The sequence below is a fragment of the Drosophila willistoni genome, unplaced genomic scaffold, assembly GCF_018902025.1.
Source record: "Drosophila willistoni isolate 14030-0811.24 unplaced genomic scaffold, UCI_dwil_1.1 Seg143.1, whole genome shotgun sequence".
NCBI lineage: Eukaryota > Metazoa > Arthropoda > Insecta > Diptera > Drosophilidae > Drosophila > Drosophila willistoni.
The window spans coordinates 267,123-289,952 of NW_025814102.1; the positions used below are offsets into that span (position 1 = coordinate 267,123).

The 22,830-nt window shown below is 34.6% G+C and overlaps 3 protein-coding genes across 3 annotated transcripts; 1 reads left to right on the forward strand and 2 right to left on the reverse strand.

Annotated features, from left to right (window-relative positions):
* Positions 1–1,893: 1,893 nt before the first annotated feature.
* On the forward strand, positions 1,894–9,872 carry LOC6648386 (sodium-dependent nutrient amino acid transporter 1). The gene is made up of 8 exons (XM_002070818.4): positions 1,894–1,991; positions 7,365–7,557; positions 7,625–8,003; positions 8,071–8,445; positions 8,509–8,875; positions 8,939–9,038; positions 9,106–9,282; positions 9,346–9,872. The coding sequence occupies exons 1-8, from the start codon at positions 1,929–1,931 to the stop codon at positions 9,615–9,617; spliced, it is 1,926 nt and encodes a 641-aa protein (XP_002070854.1). The 5' UTR covers positions 1,894–1,928; the 3' UTR covers positions 9,618–9,872.
* Positions 9,873–11,929: 2,057 nt separating this feature from the next.
* On the reverse strand, positions 11,930–14,562 carry LOC6648309 (nose resistant to fluoxetine protein 6). Its single transcript, XM_002070819.2, has 9 exons — positions 14,262–14,562; positions 13,838–14,198; positions 13,702–13,775; positions 13,434–13,636; positions 13,258–13,370; positions 12,983–13,199; positions 12,753–12,925; positions 12,241–12,697; positions 11,930–12,185 (listed from the first exon to the last, which is right to left on the reverse strand). The coding sequence occupies exons 1-9, from the start codon at positions 14,545–14,547 to the stop codon at positions 12,012–12,014; spliced, it is 2,058 nt and encodes a 685-aa protein (XP_002070855.1). The 5' UTR covers positions 14,548–14,562; the 3' UTR covers positions 11,930–12,011.
* A 3,940-nt stretch (positions 14,563–18,502) lies between these two features.
* On the reverse strand, positions 18,503–21,135 carry LOC111519324 (nose resistant to fluoxetine protein 6-like). Its single transcript, XM_047012424.1, has 9 exons — positions 20,835–21,135; positions 20,411–20,771; positions 20,275–20,348; positions 20,007–20,209; positions 19,831–19,943; positions 19,556–19,772; positions 19,326–19,498; positions 18,814–19,270; positions 18,503–18,758 (listed from the first exon to the last, which is right to left on the reverse strand). The coding sequence occupies exons 1-9, from the start codon at positions 21,118–21,120 to the stop codon at positions 18,585–18,587; spliced, it is 2,058 nt and encodes a 685-aa protein (XP_046868380.1). The 5' UTR covers positions 21,121–21,135; the 3' UTR covers positions 18,503–18,584.
* Positions 21,136–22,830: the final 1,695 nt, after the last annotated feature.

Sequence of the window (22,830 nt, forward strand, 5' to 3'; positions counted from 1 at the left end):
GCTTCCTGGGGAATTAGAAACTATGTAATCTAAATCTCTGGTTACAGGTTTAAAAAAGGGTGCCTTTTTTCTCTTCAATCCACACATCGTATAAACGAGTTGAAAAGGATTTCGTTTAAAAATAATTGTAAAAGTCAAGTCTAGATTAGGAATATATATTCTTTATATAGTTGAGAGTGTTATATGTATACTCTAACCCAGCGGACGGAATTTGCCCTTTTTGTTTAAAGGTTTTTTATGAAATTTGGTAGACCAATAGGTAATAACAACAAATGTTAGTATGCTAAATTTAATAACTATTCTTTGAGTATTTGCGGGAAAAAAATCTGTTGGTGCGGGATTTAAACAAAATTTTAAACCAAACTATCTGTTTACTACGTGTGTAGTGGTGGTCACTTTGTTGGCAGTCTTTCTCGAATCTTTAATATTATACATAGACATGTGTACTCTTTGAAAAAGTTGTAGAAAATCGAAGTAAGTTTACATACCAATTTTGATAACTGTATCTCTTAAAGTCGCCAAGATCTGCTTAAACAGATATGGTATGGACAGACTGCACGATATGAAAAAAAATGAGAATTTATATGTCTTTCTTTCGTGAATCGTTCCATTAAGTGTGGCTCATTATTTTTGTTCAGTTTTGTCAGTAAAGAAATCAAAATCATTTGTAATTTATTAAATAACAATAATAACCAAATTTTCCAACTGAGCTCACTATTGCAGGTCTCATAACTTCTGGTTGAGATCTGTAAGATATGTGATATCTGTTTATGTGACTGAAATTTCTTGTGTAAGATATTATTATTTCATAATATTTTTTGTATTTACAATTGTAATTTGCACAAATTTGGATTCTGGTGTAATGTGTGTTTTGTTCAGTGTAATAAAGGATTGCCTAAGGAGTCTCAATCAGTCTGGTCTGGGGCCAGTCTGTGATATCGTATCTTATCAACGAATCATTCTTCTCTATCTTGCACATATTTTACGCAGAATTGCGTCAAAAGGCACTTAAAAAAGGTGAAATTAAATTGGATGTTTTAAGTGGTTAAACTACAACAACAACAAATGGCAACAAAACCAAATTGAAAATCAAAACTTGTCCTCTAACAAACGTTATTAACGCACGATTAACCGATCACAAAGTGGAGCGCCGATGCCGATGCCCAGAATGCTTCAACTACAAGTTATTTAGCCGAATCCGGCTCCCTCTGATACTGATAGCGAAAGTTACCCCTTGCATTATTGCCGCTATCCAAAAGCGCCTTAACAAAAAGCAGTTAACACACTGCACGAGTGTGTGTGTGTCTCTGTGTGTGTGTGTGTGTTGGTGTTGGTGTGTGAATAATTTCACGCTTCTTACCTGCTATGCCCTCTATGCCAGAGTTCTGAGCACTTGTTGCTTGCACTAGGCAAGTATGTAGGTAAGTACAGGTACCTAACTACCTTACCTACTTACTACCCACAGTAAAGTTGGCGTTGGCGGTTCTTAAAGCGCTCAACGATCGCCACCCCGTCAGTTCCAGCCGTGGCATTCATGGCGCAGCACAACTCAAAACTCAAACGCGAATTCAACATCACAAATCTAAACAATTTTTAATAATATAAAATAAAACAGAATAATACTATATACCAAAGCCAAGGCCAAAAGCTTTAGCCAAAGCCATAGCCAAGTTTAACAAAAAAAAAAAAAAAAAGAGAAATACCCAACCAGCTTAATAATAATAATATACACCAGCAAAAACCAAATTATAATAAAAAAACACAATAGATTAATTATAATTTGTCCCGTTTTTTGTTTCGTTTCGTTAAAGTATTAAAATTCGCAATTCTTGTTTCTTTTTTTGTTGCTGTTGATTGTTTGTTGATTATTTGTTTGAAACAACATTTCAAGTGTATAAATTAATTATTTTAATTTGTAAAAACAAATTATGGAATTGAAAAACATTGAGCAGCAGCCACAATTGCAGAACGGCAACGGGACGGCGACGGAAGTAAGTTTTACTACTTATCATTCGGAAAAGTACTTCATTTCCACTTAAACTCAGAGACAAGAAACAAAACAAAATGCAATCCAATTTGCCAAGTGAAATTTTCAATTTCAATTTTGGATTACTCAAGTACCAGAGGCTACCAGAAGCCACTTAAGATTTTAGAGTGTCAAACGAATCAATCATAAAGTCATGATTTGCCAAATAATTAAATATATATGTATGTATGTATATAAATAATAGGTAACTACAGTGAATACAAGAATTCAAATCTCAGTAGAGAGATCAAAGCAAAGTAATCCTTATAATAACTTTAAATTCTCTTTCTTTCTCTCTATATCTCTCTCTCTCTCTCTCTCTCTCTCTGTAGTTAGCTCTTTCTCGCTTTAGTGACGTGTCAGGCTATAGAAACTATAACAACATTTTTATTATAACTTTATGATGATCATTAAGATCATTATGGTTTGTTTTTTTTTATGATGGGCCAATTGGCCGACAAATATGAGGGAGATACCGATATGTAGGTATTATATGGTCATGGCATGAGTTATTATCCAAAAGCATTATTATTAGTTCACCCGAAACTTATCTTATACCTACATACATTCAGTCGGTTGCCCTTCAATACACAGCTGAGCTCAGCTGAATCGGTCTGAATCGAGGTAAGGTGCTAAGCGAGGGTGGCAGGGTAAAGGCAAAATAAACCCGTTCTATTGCTTATAATGTGCAAACACAACTGATATATAAAAATACTATACTATATCTATGTACATACATACATATATGCACATGCATATGTACAAATGTATGTACAAAGGTATATAGGTACATTAATGAAATCAAGTCAACAAATAGGTGCTAAAAACAAATAGATTACGTTATAATATTGTCCCCAATGTGCACTCAAAATCTGTAAGTGACATCCTCAGATTCAACTTTAGCTCTCTGCATTTTGAATGCCTTACAAGTTCCTATTGTCAATCAATAATAAGTTAAAGCATAACTTAAACTCATAAAAGTTTTCAAAAAAATAAAAAGTTTTCGTATATTTTAACCAAAAGAAACCCTAAATTTAGATCGAGAAGTAGTACAGAAAGTGTTATAAATGTTGGTAACACAATTTTCGGTTTACAAATGTTATGAATCAATATATCCTTATATGAAGAATCCTGCCAGCCACCTACTTATCCTAGAACCTTATGGTATATAAATATATAACTTATAAACTGATACCAAATGGTTTTTGAAAATGACTAGTAATTAGGCAAATGTAAATATAAATATCCTCCACCCTTTGTAATTATTTAGCTAAATAAATCAATTAAATTCAAAACGTTTTGCATGTTCACCGACATCAACCCTAGCTTAAGATGCCAAAATTCGTCGCCAAAATTCTTCGAACATATTTTAATGTGGCGTCCGATCAAAAATTAAGATTTTCGAATTAGGAAATTTAGAACTTTTTTTTGGCTTGAGAAATTTTCAGGTTTACACGACCACTCTAAAAATTCTCTAGTTTTAAGTAACAAACGGAAAAAACGGAAAAAATGATTAGCAATTTCAATGATTCACCCCCCAGACTTTTCCCTAGATCCGTCCATGAACTGATCAAAAGGACTAATATATGTAGTTTCATAGTCATATATACATTTATTTCAATGCTTGATTTAATAATAAAACTTGGACAATAAAGAAATTTATTCATCGTTTTACGTTTAGTTATTGTAAATCTAAAACATGAAATCATTGTTAACAGTTGATAAAAGTAAAGTTTTAAAATAAACAAATATTTTATTCAGTTTTCAAATTTTTTTTGTGGCATTTAAAATTGAAATTAAAATTCATAAAGCGATAACTGTTTAAAGCGGAAAAAATATGTACATATATTGAAAGTTGAGAGTCCACTTGAATCAGCAAAAACCCCACAAAATCCCCTCCCACCTACGTCCATGTAAAGCTACCATAGAAAGGATCCTGCAAATCCCCTCTTTGACATGAGATGAGCGCAGATTCAATTCAATCTTTCATAATGTATGAAAAATACATAACTCCAATTGAAACAAGTTAGTTAGTAAAGCTTTTTAGAGATATGTACATATGTATGTATGTATGTGATTGGGTATTTAAATGCATAAAATTATAGATTCCTTGACCTGTATTTTATATTAACTGTAAACAAAACAAATACAAATGTAGATAATATTGAAGGTTAATATCATTCTCATGTTATCTTGCCACACTCAGATCCATTTACAATGAGAAAATTTCGATAAAAGTTCAACAGCTTTTTTATTCCCATTTGGTCATATATACTATATATAGTATGTAGGTACTTACATGTATGTACATACTTGTTCTGTCCTATATCGGTGAAAGATATCCACCATCGTTATTGTTGCACTTGCAATATTGTGTAAACACACGAGCCGGCAAATATTTTGGAGTCGTAATTCGAGCCTGCTTTCTCCCCCACACCCCATTCCAGTTCCATTGCCAGCCTCCCCCCCTTGAAAACCCCTTAAATGATGCAGTTTTGTTTTCATTTTAACCATGAGACGTTACCTTTAATATATATTTGTATATTCATTTATATATGTGTGTTTTTTTTATTTAAACAGCCTTTTTACTCGTTTGTAGGAAACAAAACAGTTTTTACGATCAAATATTAAAAAAAATATATTAAAAAAACCCCCCCGTCAATCTCCTTCCCCATGCAGAGACAGTAATTGCTAAATGCTTTTTATAGATTTAGACAAACGAGACTGTTTTAATAATAATAATAGTAATAATAATAGTGGGAATAACAAAAATAATGATGACGACTGTCTAAAATTACATGAACAATAGAAATTGAGATGGCTTTATGAGATGAAATCCCATGACAACTATTTTGAGTCATAATATGATCAACTTGTCTGTTTAGTTTGGTTATTCCAAGATTGTCTTCAAATGAAAATTTGCATTAGATCGCATTTCCAGGTATTTAAGGGGATTTTTGTTGATTTGAATAAAGGTTGTTCATTCGTAATAATAATAATAATAATAATAATAATGATAATGTTAATAACAATCACTTTGTTAGTGTGTACACTTTTCGTGCTGGCGAGTGGGCAATGACGTTTTCAGATGTAATACTGAGTTTTACATACTTGTCATGTTCTATTGAGTGAGAGTGAGTGCTTAGCGGCATTTTCAATTCCCATTCAAATGGTAATTACCCATATAAACGAACTGAAACTAAAGCTGAAACCTAAATATACATATATGTATGACTATATGGAGAGTCTCTATCTGTCTCTTCCCTCCTCAAGCGAATCATGTATGCTGATAAAGTGAATTACTGCTAACCGCAAAAAAAACTTCACTTGATCGAAAAAAAAGTTTCTGTTTGGAAAATCACCATTATCTCATCCATCTCTCTCGCTCTCTTACTCTCTCTTTATCTCTCTGTGGTTGATTAGACAATAACATAATACCTAATAAATGAAAGGTTTTTTTTATTTTGTATTTAATGTAAAGTTTAAAGAAATCTTTTCTATTTTGATTGTAATTTATTAAAATTGTTAAACAATTTTTTAAATTACATGGGAAATTTTTAAATATTTTCAACTTTTTTCAAACGATCTTTGATTATCTTAGGCACTTATCATGTGCAATTACAGTGCTGGCCAGAAATTTATAACGTTTTGTTTTCTCATACTTAAAAGTCAATTTTATGGAGGGCCAATAAACCTTATAGAAACATATTTCTAGTAATTTTTTACTTATTGTATTAAAATTTTACACCATTTACTTACTTACATATCTGAAGTTTAGTTCATTTTTTTTGTCAAACAAATATTTAAGTTGCCTCCAAAATAAAAATAATTTAAAATTTAAATAAAAAATGTATCATTCGAAGGGGAATCCGATTTAATTTTTATCTTAGTTCATGGGAAAAAGTACTTTTGGGGTCTTTAATTCTTTTGAAGTCCTTGATTTACATTATAAACTAAAATTTTCATTGTCCAAAAAACAAATGCTCAATTAAAAATTTTTGGGTATGCAGATTGTCTTAGATTTGTACAACTCCAGGGAAAAGGGGGCTGATCTTTCGTTCAAAGAAAAAATAGCAAAAAATGCGCTTCATCATCAAAACACAATATTCAAAAAATCACAAAAAATATTTCTTCATTAAGTTGCTTGGGAGTGGATAAAATCAGAGTTGGATGCATACATACATATATGAGTTCTTTAAAGACGTAGATCCAAAAGTTTTCAATTTATACCCAAATTATCATAAACCTACGAATTAAAAATGAATGACTTTAAAGCTTATATATGTACGATTTAAAGCTTGGCTTCATTTTTACGATATTAATTCATTCCAAAGTACTATTTTTCTTGAACTACTAAAGAAAGTAAATTGAATTCTCCGCCAGAAGGAGTAGGAAATGGATAAGGTGACCCGTTAGGGTCTCAATTGGGAAATTTTAAGTTCAAATGTGATACATCATTTTATTGGAATAGTGAGTAACCAATCATAAACTTAAGAATAAAGTATGAGAACACAAAATGCCATAAATTTGTGGCCACCACTGTTTATTATTTCATAAACTGGCAATTATTTGATCATTTGGGAAATTAAAATACACAACAAAAAAACTGAGATAAGAATTTTCACATGTTTAAAACTTAAATTAAAATAATTTGCCAAATAAAATAATACAAAAAAAATGTCAGTAGTGAAGATTGTATCAAATATTTGATTGATGGGTGAACGTATACAAAATATTTCAGATATATATTTTCAATATTTTAACTAATGGAAATGTAACTTATACAAATATGTGACGGAAAAACCTATAGGAATTTTAAAAGTTTTAAAAAAATCAAATTGATAATTTATCTTAATTGATTTTCACCTTAGTTTTGCAGTTGAAATTTTTGAAAAATTGTTATTTTAGTATGGAATTCCGTAAAAATGTTTATCTTCATAAATTCCATTCGATTGTCACGCGCATTTATATACCTACATGTACGATATATATATATACATATACATATGTTCCATAAAAAATTGTTCTAATCTAATCAAGTCACATCAAAAAAAATGGCGGAATGAGTTGCCAAATATTAGCGGAAACTACAATTGAAATGTGTGTGCATATGTGTGTGTGTAACATTATGGCCAAAAGGGAAACAAGAGTCGAGAATCAACTCTTTGCTTTTGCATGGGAAATATTTGCTCTCAAGTCTTTTGTTTTCTTAACTTTTCTTGTTTTCTTAACAGCTAATCAAATACAAGCACTTAATCATCTTATATGTAGATATTAGCTAAATATTTGAGTAATATGTGATAAGTAAAAATTTCATTCCGCATTTTTTATCCAACAGAACAATGAGAAGGGTGAACAAAAACCCACGGAAGGAGGGGAACGCACAAATTGGGGCAATGGCTTGGAATTTCTGATGTCCTGTATATCCGTTTCGGTGGGTTTGGGCAATGTATGGCGCTTTCCCTTTACGGCCTATGAGAATGGTGGCGGAGCATTTCTAATACCCTACATAATTGTTTTGTTTCTGATCGGTAAGAAATAAATGTAAACAAATAATTCATTAGTATTGAAATGATGTGGTTACATTTGTTATTCAAGGCAAACCTATGTATTACTTGGAAATGATTATCGGACAATTCACCAGTCAGGGCTCTGTGAAAATCTGGTCAATATGCCCATCATTTTTGGGTGTTGGCTATGGTCAGGCATTTGCCACAGTTTGCATCATCAGTTACTATTCATCACTGTTGGCTCTAACCCTCTACTATCTATTTGTGTCCTTTCAATCGGTATTGCCGTGGTCCTATTGCCGCGATGAATGGACAAATTGTGTGAATTCCAGACCGGAGGATTATTCGAGCACAATGCTAGAAGCGGCCAGAAATGCCACATCCTCGTTGTTAATAGGAAACGAAACCACTTCTCTAGCCGACAATGACAGTGTTCAATTGCAGAGTAGCTCCGAGTTGTATTTTCTGTAAGTTATCCATCCATCCATCCATTCTTTATAAAAATTATTTCATCAATATGTTTTGTTTTCGCAGAAATGTGGTCATTAAAGAGAAGCTGGACATATCGGATGGTGTGGGTGCTCCCGACTGGAAGCTAACTCTAGCTCTGTTAGTCTCCTGGATTGTGACATTTCTTGTGATAATGCGCGGCGTCAAGAGTTCCGGCAAGGCAGCCTACTTCCTAGCCATCTTCCCCTATGTGGTGCTCTTTGTACTCCTAGGCAGAGCCGTGACCCTCGAAGGGGCTGTCGATGGCATTATATTCTTTTTGCAACCACAATGGGGAGAACTACTCAATCCCACCGTGTGGAAGGAGGCGGTTGTGCAATGTTTCTTTTCACTAGCCGTTAGCTGTGGACCCATCATTATGTTTGCCTCATACAATCGTTTCGATCACAGTATCTACAGGTGAGTCTCAATAGGGAAATGCTTTCCTTTTGATGATTGTATTTTTCTTTTGGTGGATTGTAGGGATGCCATGATTGTGACCACTTTGGATACATTGACCAGTTTACTGGGCGGCATCACAATCTTTGCCATTCTTGGCAATCTAGCACATAATTTGCAAGTGGACAATATTCGTGAGGTGGTGCGCAGTGGCACAGGATTGGCCTTCATTTCGTATCCCGATGCTATATCGAAATTTCAGGCTGTGCCTCAACTATTCTCTGTGCTATTCTTCTTTATGCTTTTCGTATTGGGCATTGGGTCAATTGTGGCCCTACAGAGCACCATAGTGACAATTATCTGTGATCAGTTTAAGAGTTGGAAATATTGGAAAGTGGCCCTGGTAACATCCATATGCGGTTTTCTTTTAGGTTTGGTCTATGTGACACCGGTGAGTCCAAAATTGGAGTCAGTAGCAGAAAACGATTTTCATTGATATGTTTTTGCATTCTAGGGTGGACAATGGATCTTAACTCTGGTTGATTTCTATGGTGGCACCTATGTGGTCTTCATTTTGGCCATCTTTGAGCTGGCTGGCATTGTTTGGATATATGGTTAACTGGACTTGAAACACTTACTCTCTCTTTTGGGTTTAGCTAATCTGTTTATTTGCCTTTACAGGTCTTCAGAACTTTTGCGATGACATCGAATTCATGTGCAACAAACGTGTTTCACTCTATTGGCGTGTGTGTTGGTCCTTCTTTACGCCCGTAATGATGATTATTATCTTTATCTATTCCATGGCCACCATTGAGCCGCTTAAATATAGTGATTTATATTTCCCTCTGGCAGGCGATAGTAAGTTTTTCAAATACCTTTAAAATGCATTTGATTTTCAATGTCTCCACAATGTTTTTGCAGTTGCTGGTTGGATAGTATTTGCCATAGGCACAGCCCAGTTTCCATTGTGGGGCATCTGGTACATTTCGCATCATCGAAATGGTAATCTATGGCAATCATTTGTCAGTTGCCTTAAGCCAAATGAAAATTGGGGACCAGCGAATCCCGAAACGAAACAAGCTTGGTTGTTATTCAAAAGCGAAAAGGCTCGCCAAAGGGCCAGCAAAACGCAGTCCAGTAAAATGGGACAATTTTGGCAGAAGGTTGGAAACTTCTGTGGCAGCAGTACCTAAATTTCTATAACTAAACTAATTTGAGATTAAAACCACCACCACCACCAACCACTAACATTAACATTTCGTATTATGTACATATGTATGTATGTACATAGAAACCGACACATCTATTCTATCCGAATATGTATAAGTTCAAAATTGATCACATATCACAGCAACAAACCGGGACAAAACCAACCAATTATATGATATGCGGTTCACAAATTCGCCAGGATTTATATATATATATTTTTTTTTGTTTCTTTCTTATATAAGCTATATTTTATAGTATTATGTATTTATGTAAATATTTATCTATGTATATTTTTGTATATTTAAAACAGAAAAAGAAACGCAAATAATGAAACACAAAATAAACGAATTTTCGTTATTGCTATCAATGACAACCGATAAAAATACTATATTATATTTCTAGAATATCTTACAATTGGTTTTGTACCTTTATATAGAATCAGGGATGGATTTACCAGAAATGCAGAACATTACGGTACAACTAAAACAGATATATGAGAGATAACGAAAAAGGCATCGTGTATTAAGCTCTACTTTTGATCAAAGTTAGCACAAAAACATCTTTAATAATTATATATGACAAATTTAAAGTCAATTTGGGTCCAATAGGACACAATGTTATTTGTGTTGGAAGTTGATTTACATTGTTAAAATGTCAAATTATGAACAATAATGGAATTGAATTGAAATCTATTCCATTAATTTTTTAAATTCACAACAATTTTTTAAAAATATGTCTATATAGAATGGTTAAAAGATCAAACATTATGTATTTTGAATGTATATAGTATATACATAGCTTATAAAGAAATGTTCATTAAAAACGAATGACATTATTTAAACAATAATATTTAATTTGGTATACCTACTTTAAATTGTGTGTATTCAACATTCGACAACTATATCACATAAAGTCCCCATAGAAACGAAAGAAATTACAAGATAAGTTTAAAACTTTTAGACTCTTAATTATTGTGGGCATTTGTAGGATAAAATGGTATATTAAATGTACATACATACATATATGAGCATTTCCGGGAAAAGGTCATCGACGAGATTCAACGATAAGAACCCACATAATGTTGTTGTTATTTACATCTCATAGAAATCTTTTTATTATTTTAGCTTTTATTCCCAGTTTAAATACCAATCGAATATCTATAGTTGTATATACATATGTAACTGCATACAAAACTGTATGTGAGTGACCCAGTAAAATCCCTTCGAAAAAAAGGACTTCGATAAATCATTAATTTTGTTTAAAAAACCAGGCAAAAAATATTAAAAGTTCAAAATTATCACTCAACTCTTAGAACTTTCAGATCATTACTAATGATGTCTAATGCCATGTCCAGTTAAAGTCGCGTGAGTAACCGCTCTTTTGTAGCTTTATAATAAATATATCTAATTTCTCATTTTGAAATGCGTTGAAAACTATCTAATTTTCGTCGTATTTTCATAAAACATGTATTATTCGACAGGAAATTTAATTTACTTTCGTCAGAAGTTCATGACAAAAATGACTTTAGTATGAATTAGTGTCGTATAACGGCGTTAGGTCAAAAGACCCTCAAGAATTACATACAAAAACTCAAAATTTCAATTGGCCTCAAAACAAAAGCTGGGGCTAAATTGATAATTCTTGGAATGCAGTTTATTTTAGATTTCTTACATATACAACTTCTTCAAAAAGTACACATGTCTATCTATAATAGTAAAACTGTGAGATAGAACGTGCTAGAACCTTGTGCGGCCGAAAATGGAGGCATATTGTTAAAGTGCTCCTGTAGAAAAAACGACGAAAAATGGCATGATGATATTAATTGGTCATCAACTAAATACAATAACCAACAATTTACTCAACAAATGTCTTCATTGAAATACCTGGAAGCCGAGAAAATTCGAAACAAAGTTTCAAAAACCAGAAACTTACTAACCTAACCTAGTGACCACCACTGTATGCCGTGGGTTAATATGCCGCTATCTGTTTGTTTGTCTGTCATTTTTGTAAATAATTTTTAATGATTTGATAACCTTTAATCCAAACAGGGAACAAAGCATTCTATATGACAATCAATTGTTTATATTTATAAACACAATACGTACACATCTAATACCATCCATTTAATAGTACTAATACTTAGTAAGAAATGAATCGAATGTGTGAATTAAAAACTGTTATCAGTACAAAAGCCTGTATATGATTTTTTGAGCCTTTAAGCATTTAAAATACCTTTATAAGTAGTCAAGTGTGAACCAGTTTAAGTAATTATGGGCAATAAATGGAACACAAATACTTAGCGGATAACTTCATCCATTTGCTATAAGCAAGAATTATTTTATTTCTACAAACTAATTAAATAAGTAAGTAAATAAAAACTATTCAGGAACTTTGGATGATTGTATTTCTGGCTCAGTTTGCTGTTTGGGAGATGGCTTTCTAGGCTTGGGCAGCAAGAGATCCATTAGATTAGCAAAGGGCATTTCAATCAGAATGCACATCAAATAGGCAAACAATATTGTAAAGCCGAAATCTCCCCAGAAACGGAGCATCTGCAAATTGAAATAAATATATATAGATCGAAGGAAGAAATCATTGACAACTTACCACTTGATAGTCACTGAAATGTGTACTGGTACGTGTTATGCTTCCATTGAGAACTATGAAGAACATGTGAAAGATGTAGGCACAATATGAGATCTTGGACAATGGTTGCCACAAAGGTGAGGAGAGGAAACTGTTTGCCAAGCCACCATAACCCTGCATGCAGGCAAAGACTATCCAACAGAGAGCCAATGGCCAGGCTATGCGTGTCATGGGCAAATAGAAGGCTTCACTCAAATAGGGAACTGAGGTGACGGCTTTTGCGAAACCATAGAGACCCAGGATACAGGCAAAGAGTAGGCCCACACTAATTAGCCATAAAAGCCAGACCACAATGCGATTTAACTTAAAAGTCTTGCCCCTATTCACATGCAAAAAGTAGCCAAAGAGTAAACCAATTAAATATGGCGATGCTTGAACATGAGTGGCAAAGTTGACCTTGTGTGAATTGGATGAGTATCTATAAGAATAAAAATGTTATCTAATATATCCAACCACAGTACGACAATACTTACAAGGACCAGTGTTTAATATAAACTTCACAGAAAAGACATGTGGCTAGCAGCAAAATGAGTACCACAATGCCAGCTGCTGCCCTATTGCCCCACCTATAGAGGGCAATAAGGAGAAAGGATGCCACCAAAAAGAGTTGCATATCGGCGGCCAGATACCACGAATGGCTAAGACACTGTAGAATAAATTTTTATGAGTCATTGAGGATAAAGTCTATATAATTCATACATACAATATCTGTGGTGGCATAATTCTGCATATATAATATATTCCAGAACCATGTTCGTTTGCACACCGCCTCATAGTCTTCAAAGGAACCATTCGATATAGGTCCAACTCTAAATAGCGGAAGCATCTTCATGTAGATAAGTATGCCAAGGGCGAGCACCGGTGTGAGTCGCAGAAATCGATGCAAATACAGCATGGGCAAATTAATCTTTCCCTTCGATCTGCAAGAACAAAAAATATATATAGATTTTGCAACCAAAGTGATTTCACATCTCATACTTCTCCATGATGCGTAATACAACCAGGACAACCAACAAACCGCTGATAAAGAAGAAAGTATTCACCGCAAAAATGGCCTCTCTAACAAACATGCTGAAGGCGGACTTGGACCACTAAGAGAATTGATCATATATTTGTAAGTACTAGAACTTTTTGGCATAAAATATTATACCCACCGGATAGATTTTAACCAAATTATGATTGGGCAAGTAAACGGCTATCATGTAGACATGAAAAAAGATTACCCAAATTAGGGACATGCAGCGTATTCCATGAAGACAGTCGATGACATTGGGATTCGATTTGCTGTCCACAATGCGGAATATAGAACGGGAATTCGCCCGTGCCGAAAAAGCTTTCACAATGGGAGGAAGTTTCTCTATAAAAAGAACCAAAAGGGTTAATTAAGGGTGAAAATAAGAACTGCAAACACGAGCTACTTACTCTGATCTTCGCATATGAAATAGTCGTATAGGGTGGCCAAGACCATCGAGCAGGCGAATATGGACAAAAGGATTCTTTAGAGAAATAATCAATTAGGACCTCCCAATTCATAATTTTCAAAGTGTTTCAAACTTACATCGTGAATATGGTCAAACCGTCAAGGGGTTCCCTTTCGGCTATTCTGCAGGAGGCTTCGTTAACCAAAGTCGAATTCTCACTAAAGTTTAGGCCGAGAAGTTGCTTGTATAACCGTTTTAACAATATGTCCATATTGTCCGCCGAGCAGGAGGAGGGAAAACAAACGGCAGTCTTGACATTAAGTGCACTTGATCCAAGTAACAAATTACCAATTTTAACTTCCGAAAAGCAGTATTTCCCCTTCACATTATGCCCGGCAGTAATCACATGGTCAATACTCAGACATTCATCGTAGTTACCCAAATCCTTGCGATTGCCATATAGTATACCTGATGGCAGCGAACCCCACGAGTCAATCACTTTAATTAAATGAAAGAAAAGTCTATAGTTTCATTAGTCTTAAGATTTTCCAACACACTTACTTCTCATGGCCCATATGCCGCCCAAGCTCAAGCCCTGGACTACTAGTGCAAAGTCTACAAAACACTGCGCGTCTTGTGGAGTGGGTATTTTCGAACTTGCATCATCTCGTTGTAAGTCCTTTATGGTAATATTTTGATAATAATCTACAAATTCTACTGACAAGGGACGTAACTTGTTCATAACCCGATAGTCCTTTAGTCTAATATTTTCTTGAAGTTCGGCGGCATTGCCCAGAACCGCTGTCCATAATATTATGACCACTGTGAAAGCCTCCAATCTCGACATACTGTTTTGTTGTTAAAGGCATTCAATTGAATGATTGAATATTATAATCGAAGTCCAATTTATAGACGGCAAACGGTTTCCCCATCACTCCTATCACTCACTTGCTTGAGTTGGATAAGAATTTCATGGAACAGGTGTCGTATTTTTAAAAGCTAAATGCCCTCGAGTGTGATCGCTGTGGATAGGGGTTAATAGAGTATTGTCGAATTTCGGCTACATTGGCTACTTAGAAAACTAGTTTACTATAGGTGCTTGGTAATGGAAAGTTATTAACTTTGAAGTACAAAAAGTTTTAGTTAAGTACCTTAAGGTAAGAAAAGATAATTTGATAATTGAAAAGTGTGTACGAACTTCGGTGTGCCGCAATTCGGTTCTGTCTTTACTATCAATCAATCTGAGACACTTTAAATGAGGACTATTCAAAATTGATCAGTTAGTTATTATAATTATAACGTTTTAAACATGTTTGTTTCTTGGCGAAAATCTTCTTTGTTCTCTTTGGTTTGTATACGAAATGTCCTGTTTTCTGGGAAATAATATAAGTAGGTGAGTAAGTACTTGATCAAACAAACAAAGATTTGCATTTTCATGTTAAATTTAGTAGTTCTTCATTCCACTTAAACTAATCTTATCGACATTTTGTACTTTACCATGGCCACAACAATGAAGTGTACGTTCGTATCAAATTGATCCTCTATTGTTTTTGCTCTTTAGTAAACGTAATGCCATCATTTAGAGCAAGTTCATGGCATAACAACCTTATCATAGAATTTTAATATATCTGTACTTGGAAAAGTATTCGAATAAGGGCCATTTATGTCAATAATTTCGACGAATTAATATTACTTACACCTCAAGTGCAAGTAATTAGTCCAAAGATAGTGAGATTTAAGTTTAAAAATGTATTTTGCTTACTTAAACAATGAAATGGATGTGCAGTAATTGGATCATATTAATTGTTTTAACAATGCGGAAAATGATTTATAATTGACAAGATAGATTCTTACAAGTGTCACTAGATAAAGTCCGGCCCCTTTAGATTATAGTCGTCATCAATAAATAGCACAATTGCCAACTTCTCATGCCAGCTGGATGATTAATACAGGTTTTGTAAACAATACATCTATCAATCGTTTAACTATTGCCATGATTCACTCAGTTTTTACAACTAAAGTGCACATATTTTGCAAGTGCTTACTGATAGCCAAATAAGATTTTAGTACGATTATTTAATATTGACGAATTGATAGAAATTCCCCAAGTGTCCGAGTGGCAATAATAATTATACTCATTATAAAAACTTTTTTTTATGAATCTTTTGCTATGTTTACCAAAAAAAAAAAAAAAAAACAAAATTCAATCAGTTGTAGCCTACAATCATAAATTAATTAAAGTACTTTGACAATATCACAAAATCTATTTTGGTAATTATAAGTGGCATTATATTTATGAGCACTTTAGTTGCTATCGTAAAGTCAACTATTCAGTGTAGCATACTTTTGGGCTCAATGGTACCGAGTTTGGCACGATGGACTTCTACACAAATTGAAATAACTGCTACCTGCTCCGCATTACATGGTCTGAAAATCATTCCTTGCCGATAGGCTTTTCTACGTTAGTTGTGAGAGCTCGATGTCCAGGACTGAGCGCATTAAAGCAGGCGGCCCTCAAGGTGGCGTCTTGGTACCAATTCTTTACACCGCCGTCCTGACTGTGCTGCAGCATGAGCAGCTCCTGATAGCTCTCCAGACGTTTTGGTGGCATCGAAAATCATCCAGAATCAACTTAACCTTTTAGAACCATGGACCAACCAACACGGATAAGTCGCTGCGTGTGACTTTCGCCACTCGCAGGCGCAACTGCCCCCCCAGTCAGCCTTAATGGGACGCTTCTCCCGAGTGTGGACAAGGTGAAGTAGCTGTGTCTTACCCTTGACAGGCGTTTAACCCGGAAAGCTCACATCAAGGTCAAGAGAACTCAGCTAAACATAAAGCTCTCCAAAATGCAGTGGTTACTCGCCAGGAGCTCAGCACCTGCAACAAATTACTGCTCTACGAGGCCATTCTGAAGCCTGTATGGACTTATGGCATTCAATCCTGGGACGCAGCGTCTAACTCAAACAATCAAATCCTGCAATGATTCCAGAACAAGCGTCTACGCAGAATTGTTGAAGTGCCTTCTTACGCGCGTAACTCAATCATCCACAGAGACCTTCACATCCCGTCAGTTAAAAGTGTGATCCGGAGGTATGGCATTCAGTACCTCACCAGGCTAGAAACCCATGATAATGCATTGGCCCTCAAACGCTCGACAACAGCATGCCGATTAGACGTTTGAAAAGAAGTCCCATTTCATTATTATCTTTGATAATATTTGCTTAATGCTTAATTAATGTCCATTTAGGATAAATTGTGTTTATAAATTTATATTCACTTAGCAATTATATCTTAAGTGTAAGTCCCTTATGTCCTATACATACATGTGGAAAAAGAAAAGAGTCTAGAAACGTTATGAGTCTGAAAATGAGTCACCAGAATTGCGTAAAAAACTGATTGTGAGTCCAAAGTGAGTTTATAATTTTATTGGTGCAATTTCTAGCTGCATAAAATTTCTGTTGCTGCATTTATTTCAGTTTTTTCCATTTGTTTGGTAACTTTAGTTACCAACGATAAGAACCTACATAATGTTGTTGTAATTTACATCTCATAGAAATCTTTTTATTATTTTAGCTTTTATTCCCAGTTTAAATACCAATCGAATATCTATAGTTGTATATATATATGTAACTGCATACAAAACTGTATGTAAAACCCAGTAAAATCCCTTCGAAAAAAAGGACATGGGGAACTTCGATAAATCATTAATTTTGTTTAAAAAACCAGTCAAAAAATATTAAAAGTTCAAAATTATCACTCAACTCTTAGAACTTTCAGATCATTACTAATGATGTCTAATGCCATGTCCAGTTAAAGTCGCGTGAGTAACCGCTCTTTTGTAGCTTTATAATAAATATATCTAATTTCTCATTTTGAAATGCGTTGAAAACTATCTAATTTTCGTCGTATTTTCATAAAACATGTATTATTCGACAGGAAATTTAATTTACTTTCGTCAGAAGTTCATGACAAAAATGACTTTAGTATGAATTAGTGTCGTATAACGGTGTTAGGTCAAAAGACCCTCAAGAATTACATACAAAAACTCAAAATTTCAATTGGCCTCAAAACAAAAGCTGGGGCTAAATTGACAATTCTTGGAATGCAGTTTATTTTAGATTTCTTACATATACAACTTCTTCAAAAAGTACACATGTCTATCTATAATAGTAAAACTGTGAGATAGAACGTGCTAGACCCTTGTGCGGCCGAAAATGGAGGCATATTGTTAAAGTGCTCCTGTAGAAAAATCGACGAAAAATGGCATGATGATATTGATTGGTCATCAACTAAATACAATAACCAACAATTTACTCAACAAATGTCTTCATTGAAATACCTGGAAGCCGAGAAAATTCGAAACAAAGTTTCAAAAACCAGAAACTTACTAACCTAACCTAGTGACCACCACTGTATGCCGTGGGTTAATATGCCGCTATCTGTTTGTTTGTCTGTCATTTTTGTAAATAATTTTTAATGATTTGATAACCTTTAATCCAAACAGGGAACAAAGCATTCTATATGACAATCAATTGTTTATATTTATAAACACAATACGTACACATCTATAACTGAATCTATAAACTTTCGATTAATTTTTCCCAAATTCTTCAACATTAACGCCATTTAATAGTACTAATACTTAGTAAGAAATGAATCGAATGTGTGAATTAAAAACTGTTATCAGTACAAAAGCCTGTAAATGATTTTTTGAGCCTTTAAGCATTTAAAATACCTTTATAAGTAGTCAAGTGTGAACCAGTTTAAGTAATTATGGGCAATAAATGGAACACAAATACTTAGCGGATAACTTCATCCATTTGCTATAAGCATGAATTATTTTATTTCTACAAACTAATTAAATAAGTAAGTAAATAAAAACTATTCAGGAACTTTGGATGATTGTATTTCTGGCTCAGTTTGCTGTTTGGGAGATGGCTTTCTAGGCTTGGGCAGCAAGAGATCCATTAGATTAGCAAAGGGCATTTCAATCAGAATGCACATCAAATAGGCAAACAATATTGTAAAGCCGAAATCTCCCCAGAAACGGAGCATCTGCAAATTGAAATAAATATATATAGATCGAAGGAAGAAATCATTGACAACTTACCACTTGATAGTCACTGAAATGTGTACTGGTACGTGTTATGCTTCCATTGAGAACTATGAAGAACATGTGAAAGATGTAGGCACAATATGAGATCTTGGACAATGGTTGCCACAAAGGTGAGGAGAGGAAACTGTTTGCCAAGCCACCATAACCCTGCATGCAGGCAAAGACTATCCAACAGAGAGCCAATGGCCAGGCTATGCGTGTCATGGGCAAATAGAAGGCTTCACTCAAATAGGGAACTGAGGTGACGGCTTTTGCGAAACCATAGAGACCCAGGATACAGGCAAAGAGTAGGCCCACACTAATTAGCCATAAAAGCCAGACCACAATGCGATTTAACTTAAAAGTCTTGCCCCTATTCACATGCAAAAAGTAGCCAAAGAGTAAACCAATTAAATATGGCGATGCTTGAACATGAGTGGCAAAGTTGACCTTGTGTGAATTGGATGAGTATCTATAAGAATAAAAATGTTATCTAATATATCCAACCACAGTACGACAATACTTACAAGGACCAGTGTTTAATATAAACTTCACAGAAAAGACATGTGGCTAGCAGCAAAATGAGTACCACAATGCCAGCTGCTGCCCTATTGCCCCACCTATAGAGGGCAATAAGGAGAAAGGATGCCACCAAAAAGAGTTGCATATCGGCGGCCAGATACCACGAATGGCTAAGACACTGTAGAATAAATTTTTATGAGTCATTGAGGATAAAGTCTATATAATTCATACATACAATATCTGTGGTGGCATAATTCTGCATATATAATATATTCCAGAACCATGTTCGTTTGCACACCGCCTCATAGTCTTCAAAGGAACCATTCGATATAGGTCCAACTCTAAATAGCGGAAGCATCTTCATGTAGATAAGTATGCCAAGGGCGAGCACCGGTGTGAGTCGCAGAAATCGATGCAAATACAGCATGGGCAAATTAATCTTTCCCTTCGATCTGCAAGAACAAAAAATATATATAGATTTTGCAACCAAAGTGATTTCACATCTCATACTTCTCCATGATGCGTAATACAACCAGGACAACCAACAAACCGCTGATAAAGAAGAAAGTATTCACCGCAAAAATGGCCTCTCTAACAAACATGCTGAAGGCGGACTTGGACCACTAAGAGAATTGATCATATATTTGTAAGTACTAGAACTTTTTGGCATAAAATATTATACCCACCGGATAGATTTTAACCAAATTATGATTGGGCAAGTAAACGGCTATCATGTAGACATGAAAAAAGATTACCCAAATTAGGGACATGCAGCGTATTCCATGAAGACAGTCGATGACATTGGGATTCGATTTGCTGTCCACAATGCGGAATATAGAACGGGAATTCGCCCGTGCCGAAAAAGCTTTCACAATGGGAGGAAGTTTCTCTATAAAAAGAACCAAAAGGGTTAATTAAGGGTGAAAATAAGAACTGCAAACACGAGCTACTTACTCTGATCTTCGCATATGAAATAGTCGTATAGGGTGGCCAAGACCATCGAGCAGGCGAATATGGACAAAAGGATTCTTTAGAGAAATAATCAATTAGGACCTCCCAATTCATAATTTTCAAAGTGTTTCAAACTTACATCGTGAATATGGTCAAACCGTCAAGGGGTTCCCTTTCGGCTATTCTGCAGGAGGCTTCGTTAACCAAAGTCGAATTCTCACTAAAGTTTAGGCCGAGAAGTTGCTTGTATAACCGTTTTAACAATATGTCCATATTGTCCGCCGAGCAGGAGGAGGGAAAACAAACGGCAGTCTTGACATTAAGTGCACTTGATCCAAGTAACAAATTACCAATTTTAACTTCCGAAAAGCAGTATTTCCCCTTCACATTATGCCCGGCAGTAATCACATGGTCAATACTCAGACATTCATCGTAGTTACCCAAATCCTTGCGATTGCCATATAGTATACCTGATGGCAGCGAACCCCACGAGTCAATCACTTTAATTAAATGAAAGAAAAGTCTATAGTTTCATTAGTCTTAAGATTTTCCAACACACTTACTTCTCATGGCCCATATGCCGCCCAAGCTCAAGCCCTGGACTACTAGTGCAAAGTCTACAAAACACTGCGCGTCTTGTGGAGTGGGTATTTTCGAACTTGCATCATCTCGTTGTAAGTCCTTTATGGTAATATTTTGATAATAATCTACAAATTCTACTGACAAGGGACGTAACTTGTTCATAACCCGATAGTCCTTTAGTCTAATATTTTCTTGAAGTTCGGCGGCATTGCCCAGAACCGCTGTCCATAATATTATGACCACTGTGAAAGCCTCCAATCTCGACATACTGTTTTGTTGTTAAAGGCATTCAATTGAATGATTGAATATTATAATCGAAGTCCAATTTATAGACGGCAAACGGTTTCCCCATCACTCCTATCACTCACTTGCTTGAGTTGGATAAGAATTTCATGGAACAGGTGTCGTATTTTTAAAAGCTAAATGCCCTCGAGTGTGATCGCTGTGGATAGGGGTTAATAGAGTATTGTCGAATTTCGGCTACATTGGCTACTTAGAAAACTAGTTTACTATAGGTGCTTGGTAATGGAAAGTTATTAACTTTGAAGTACAAAAAGTTTTAGTTAAGTACCTTAAGGTAAGAAAAGATAATTTGATAATTGAAAAGTGTGTACGAACTTCGGTGTGCCGCAATTCGGTTCTGTCTTTACTATCAATCAATCTGAGACACTTTAAATGAGGACTATTCAAAATTGATCAGTTAGTTATTATAATTATAACGTTTTAAACATGTTTGTTTCTTGGCGAAAATCTTCTTTGTTCTCTTTGGTTTGTATACGAAATGTCCTGTTTTCTGGGAAATAATATAAGTAGGTGAGTAAGTACTTGATCAAACAAACAAAGATTTGCATTTTCATGTTAAATTTAGTAGTTCTTCATTCCACTTAAACTAATCTTATCGACATTTTGTACTTTACCATGGCCACAACAATGAAGTGTACGTTCGTATCAAATTGATCCTCTATTGTTTTTGCTCTTTAGTAAACGTAATGCCATCATTTAGAGCAAGTTCATGGCATAACAACCTTATCATAGAATTTTAATATATCTGTACTTGGAAAAGTATTCGAATAAGGGCCATTTATGTCAATAATTTCGACGAATTAATATTACTTACACCTCAAGTGCAAGTAATTAGTCCAAAGATAGTGAGATTTAAGTTTAAAAATGTATTTTGCTTACTTAAACAATGAAATGGATGTGCAGTAATTGGATCATATTAATTGTTTTAACAATGCGGAAAATGATTTATAATTGACAAGATAGATTCTTACAAGTGTCACTAGATAAAGTCCGGCCCCTTTAGATTATAGTCGTCATCAATAAATAGCACAATTGCCAACTTCTCATGCCAGCTGGATGATTAATACAGGTTTTGTAAACAATACATCTATCAATCGTTTAACTATTGCCATGATTCACTCAGTTTTTACAACTAAAGTGCACATATTTTGCAAGTGCTTACTGATAGCCAAATAAGATTTTAGTACGATTATTTAATATTGACGAATTGATAGAAATTCCCCAAGTGTCCGAGTGGCAATAATAATTATATATACTCATTATAAAAACTTTTTTTTATGAATCTTTTGCTATGTTTACCAAAAAAAAAAAAAAAAACAAAATTCAATCAGTTGTAGCCTACAATCATAAATTAATTAAAGTACTTTGACAATATCACAAAATCTATTTTGGTAATTATAAGTGGCATTATATTTATGAGCACTTTAGTTGCTATCGTAAAGTCAACTATTCAGTGTAGCATACTTTTGGGCTCAATGGTACCGAGTTTGGCACGATGGACTTCTACACAAATTGAAATAACTGCTACCTGCTCCGCATTACATGGTCTGAAAATCATTCCTTGCCGATAGGCTTTTCTACGTTAGTTGTGAGAGCTCGATGTCCAGGACTGAGCGCATTAAAGCAGGCGGCCCTCAAGGTGGCGTCTTGGTACCAATTCTTTACACCGCCGTC

What these genes read in the sequence shown, in the direction of transcription:
- LOC6648386 (XM_002070818.4), top strand. Translation starts at nt 1,929, where the DNA reads ATGGAATTGAAAAACATTGAGCAGCAGCCACAATTGCAGAACGGCAAC. An exon ending in AATTGTTTTGTTTCTGATCG is followed by an intron (nt 7,558 to 7,624) that starts GTAAGAAATAAA and finishes TTGTTATTCAAG; the next exon opens with GCAAACCTATGTATTACTTG. An exon ending in TGGCATTGTTTGGATATATG is followed by an intron (nt 9,039 to 9,105) that starts GTTAACTGGACT and finishes TTGCCTTTACAG; the next exon opens with GTCTTCAGAACTTTTGCGAT.
- LOC6648309 (XM_002070819.2), bottom strand. Translation starts at nt 14,547, where the DNA reads ATGTCGAGATTGGAGGCTTTCACAGTGGTCATAATATTATGGACAGCG. An exon ending in CGGCATATGGGCCATGAGAA is followed by an intron (nt 14,199 to 14,261) that starts GTAAGTGTGTTG and finishes ATTTAATTAAAG; the next exon opens with TGATTGACTCGTGGGGTTCG. An exon ending in ATTTGGTTAAAATCTATCCG is followed by an intron (nt 13,371 to 13,433) that starts GTGGGTATAATA and finishes CAATTCTCTTAG; the next exon opens with TGGTCCAAGTCCGCCTTCAG.
- LOC111519324 (XM_047012424.1), bottom strand. Translation starts at nt 21,120, where the DNA reads ATGTCGAGATTGGAGGCTTTCACAGTGGTCATAATATTATGGACAGCG. An exon ending in ATTTGGTTAAAATCTATCCG is followed by an intron (nt 19,944 to 20,006) that starts GTGGGTATAATA and finishes CAATTCTCTTAG; the next exon opens with TGGTCCAAGTCCGCCTTCAG. An exon ending in ATTATGCCACCACAGATATT is followed by an intron (nt 19,499 to 19,555) that starts GTATGTATGAAT and finishes TTTATTCTACAG; the next exon opens with TGTCTTAGCCATTCGTGGTA.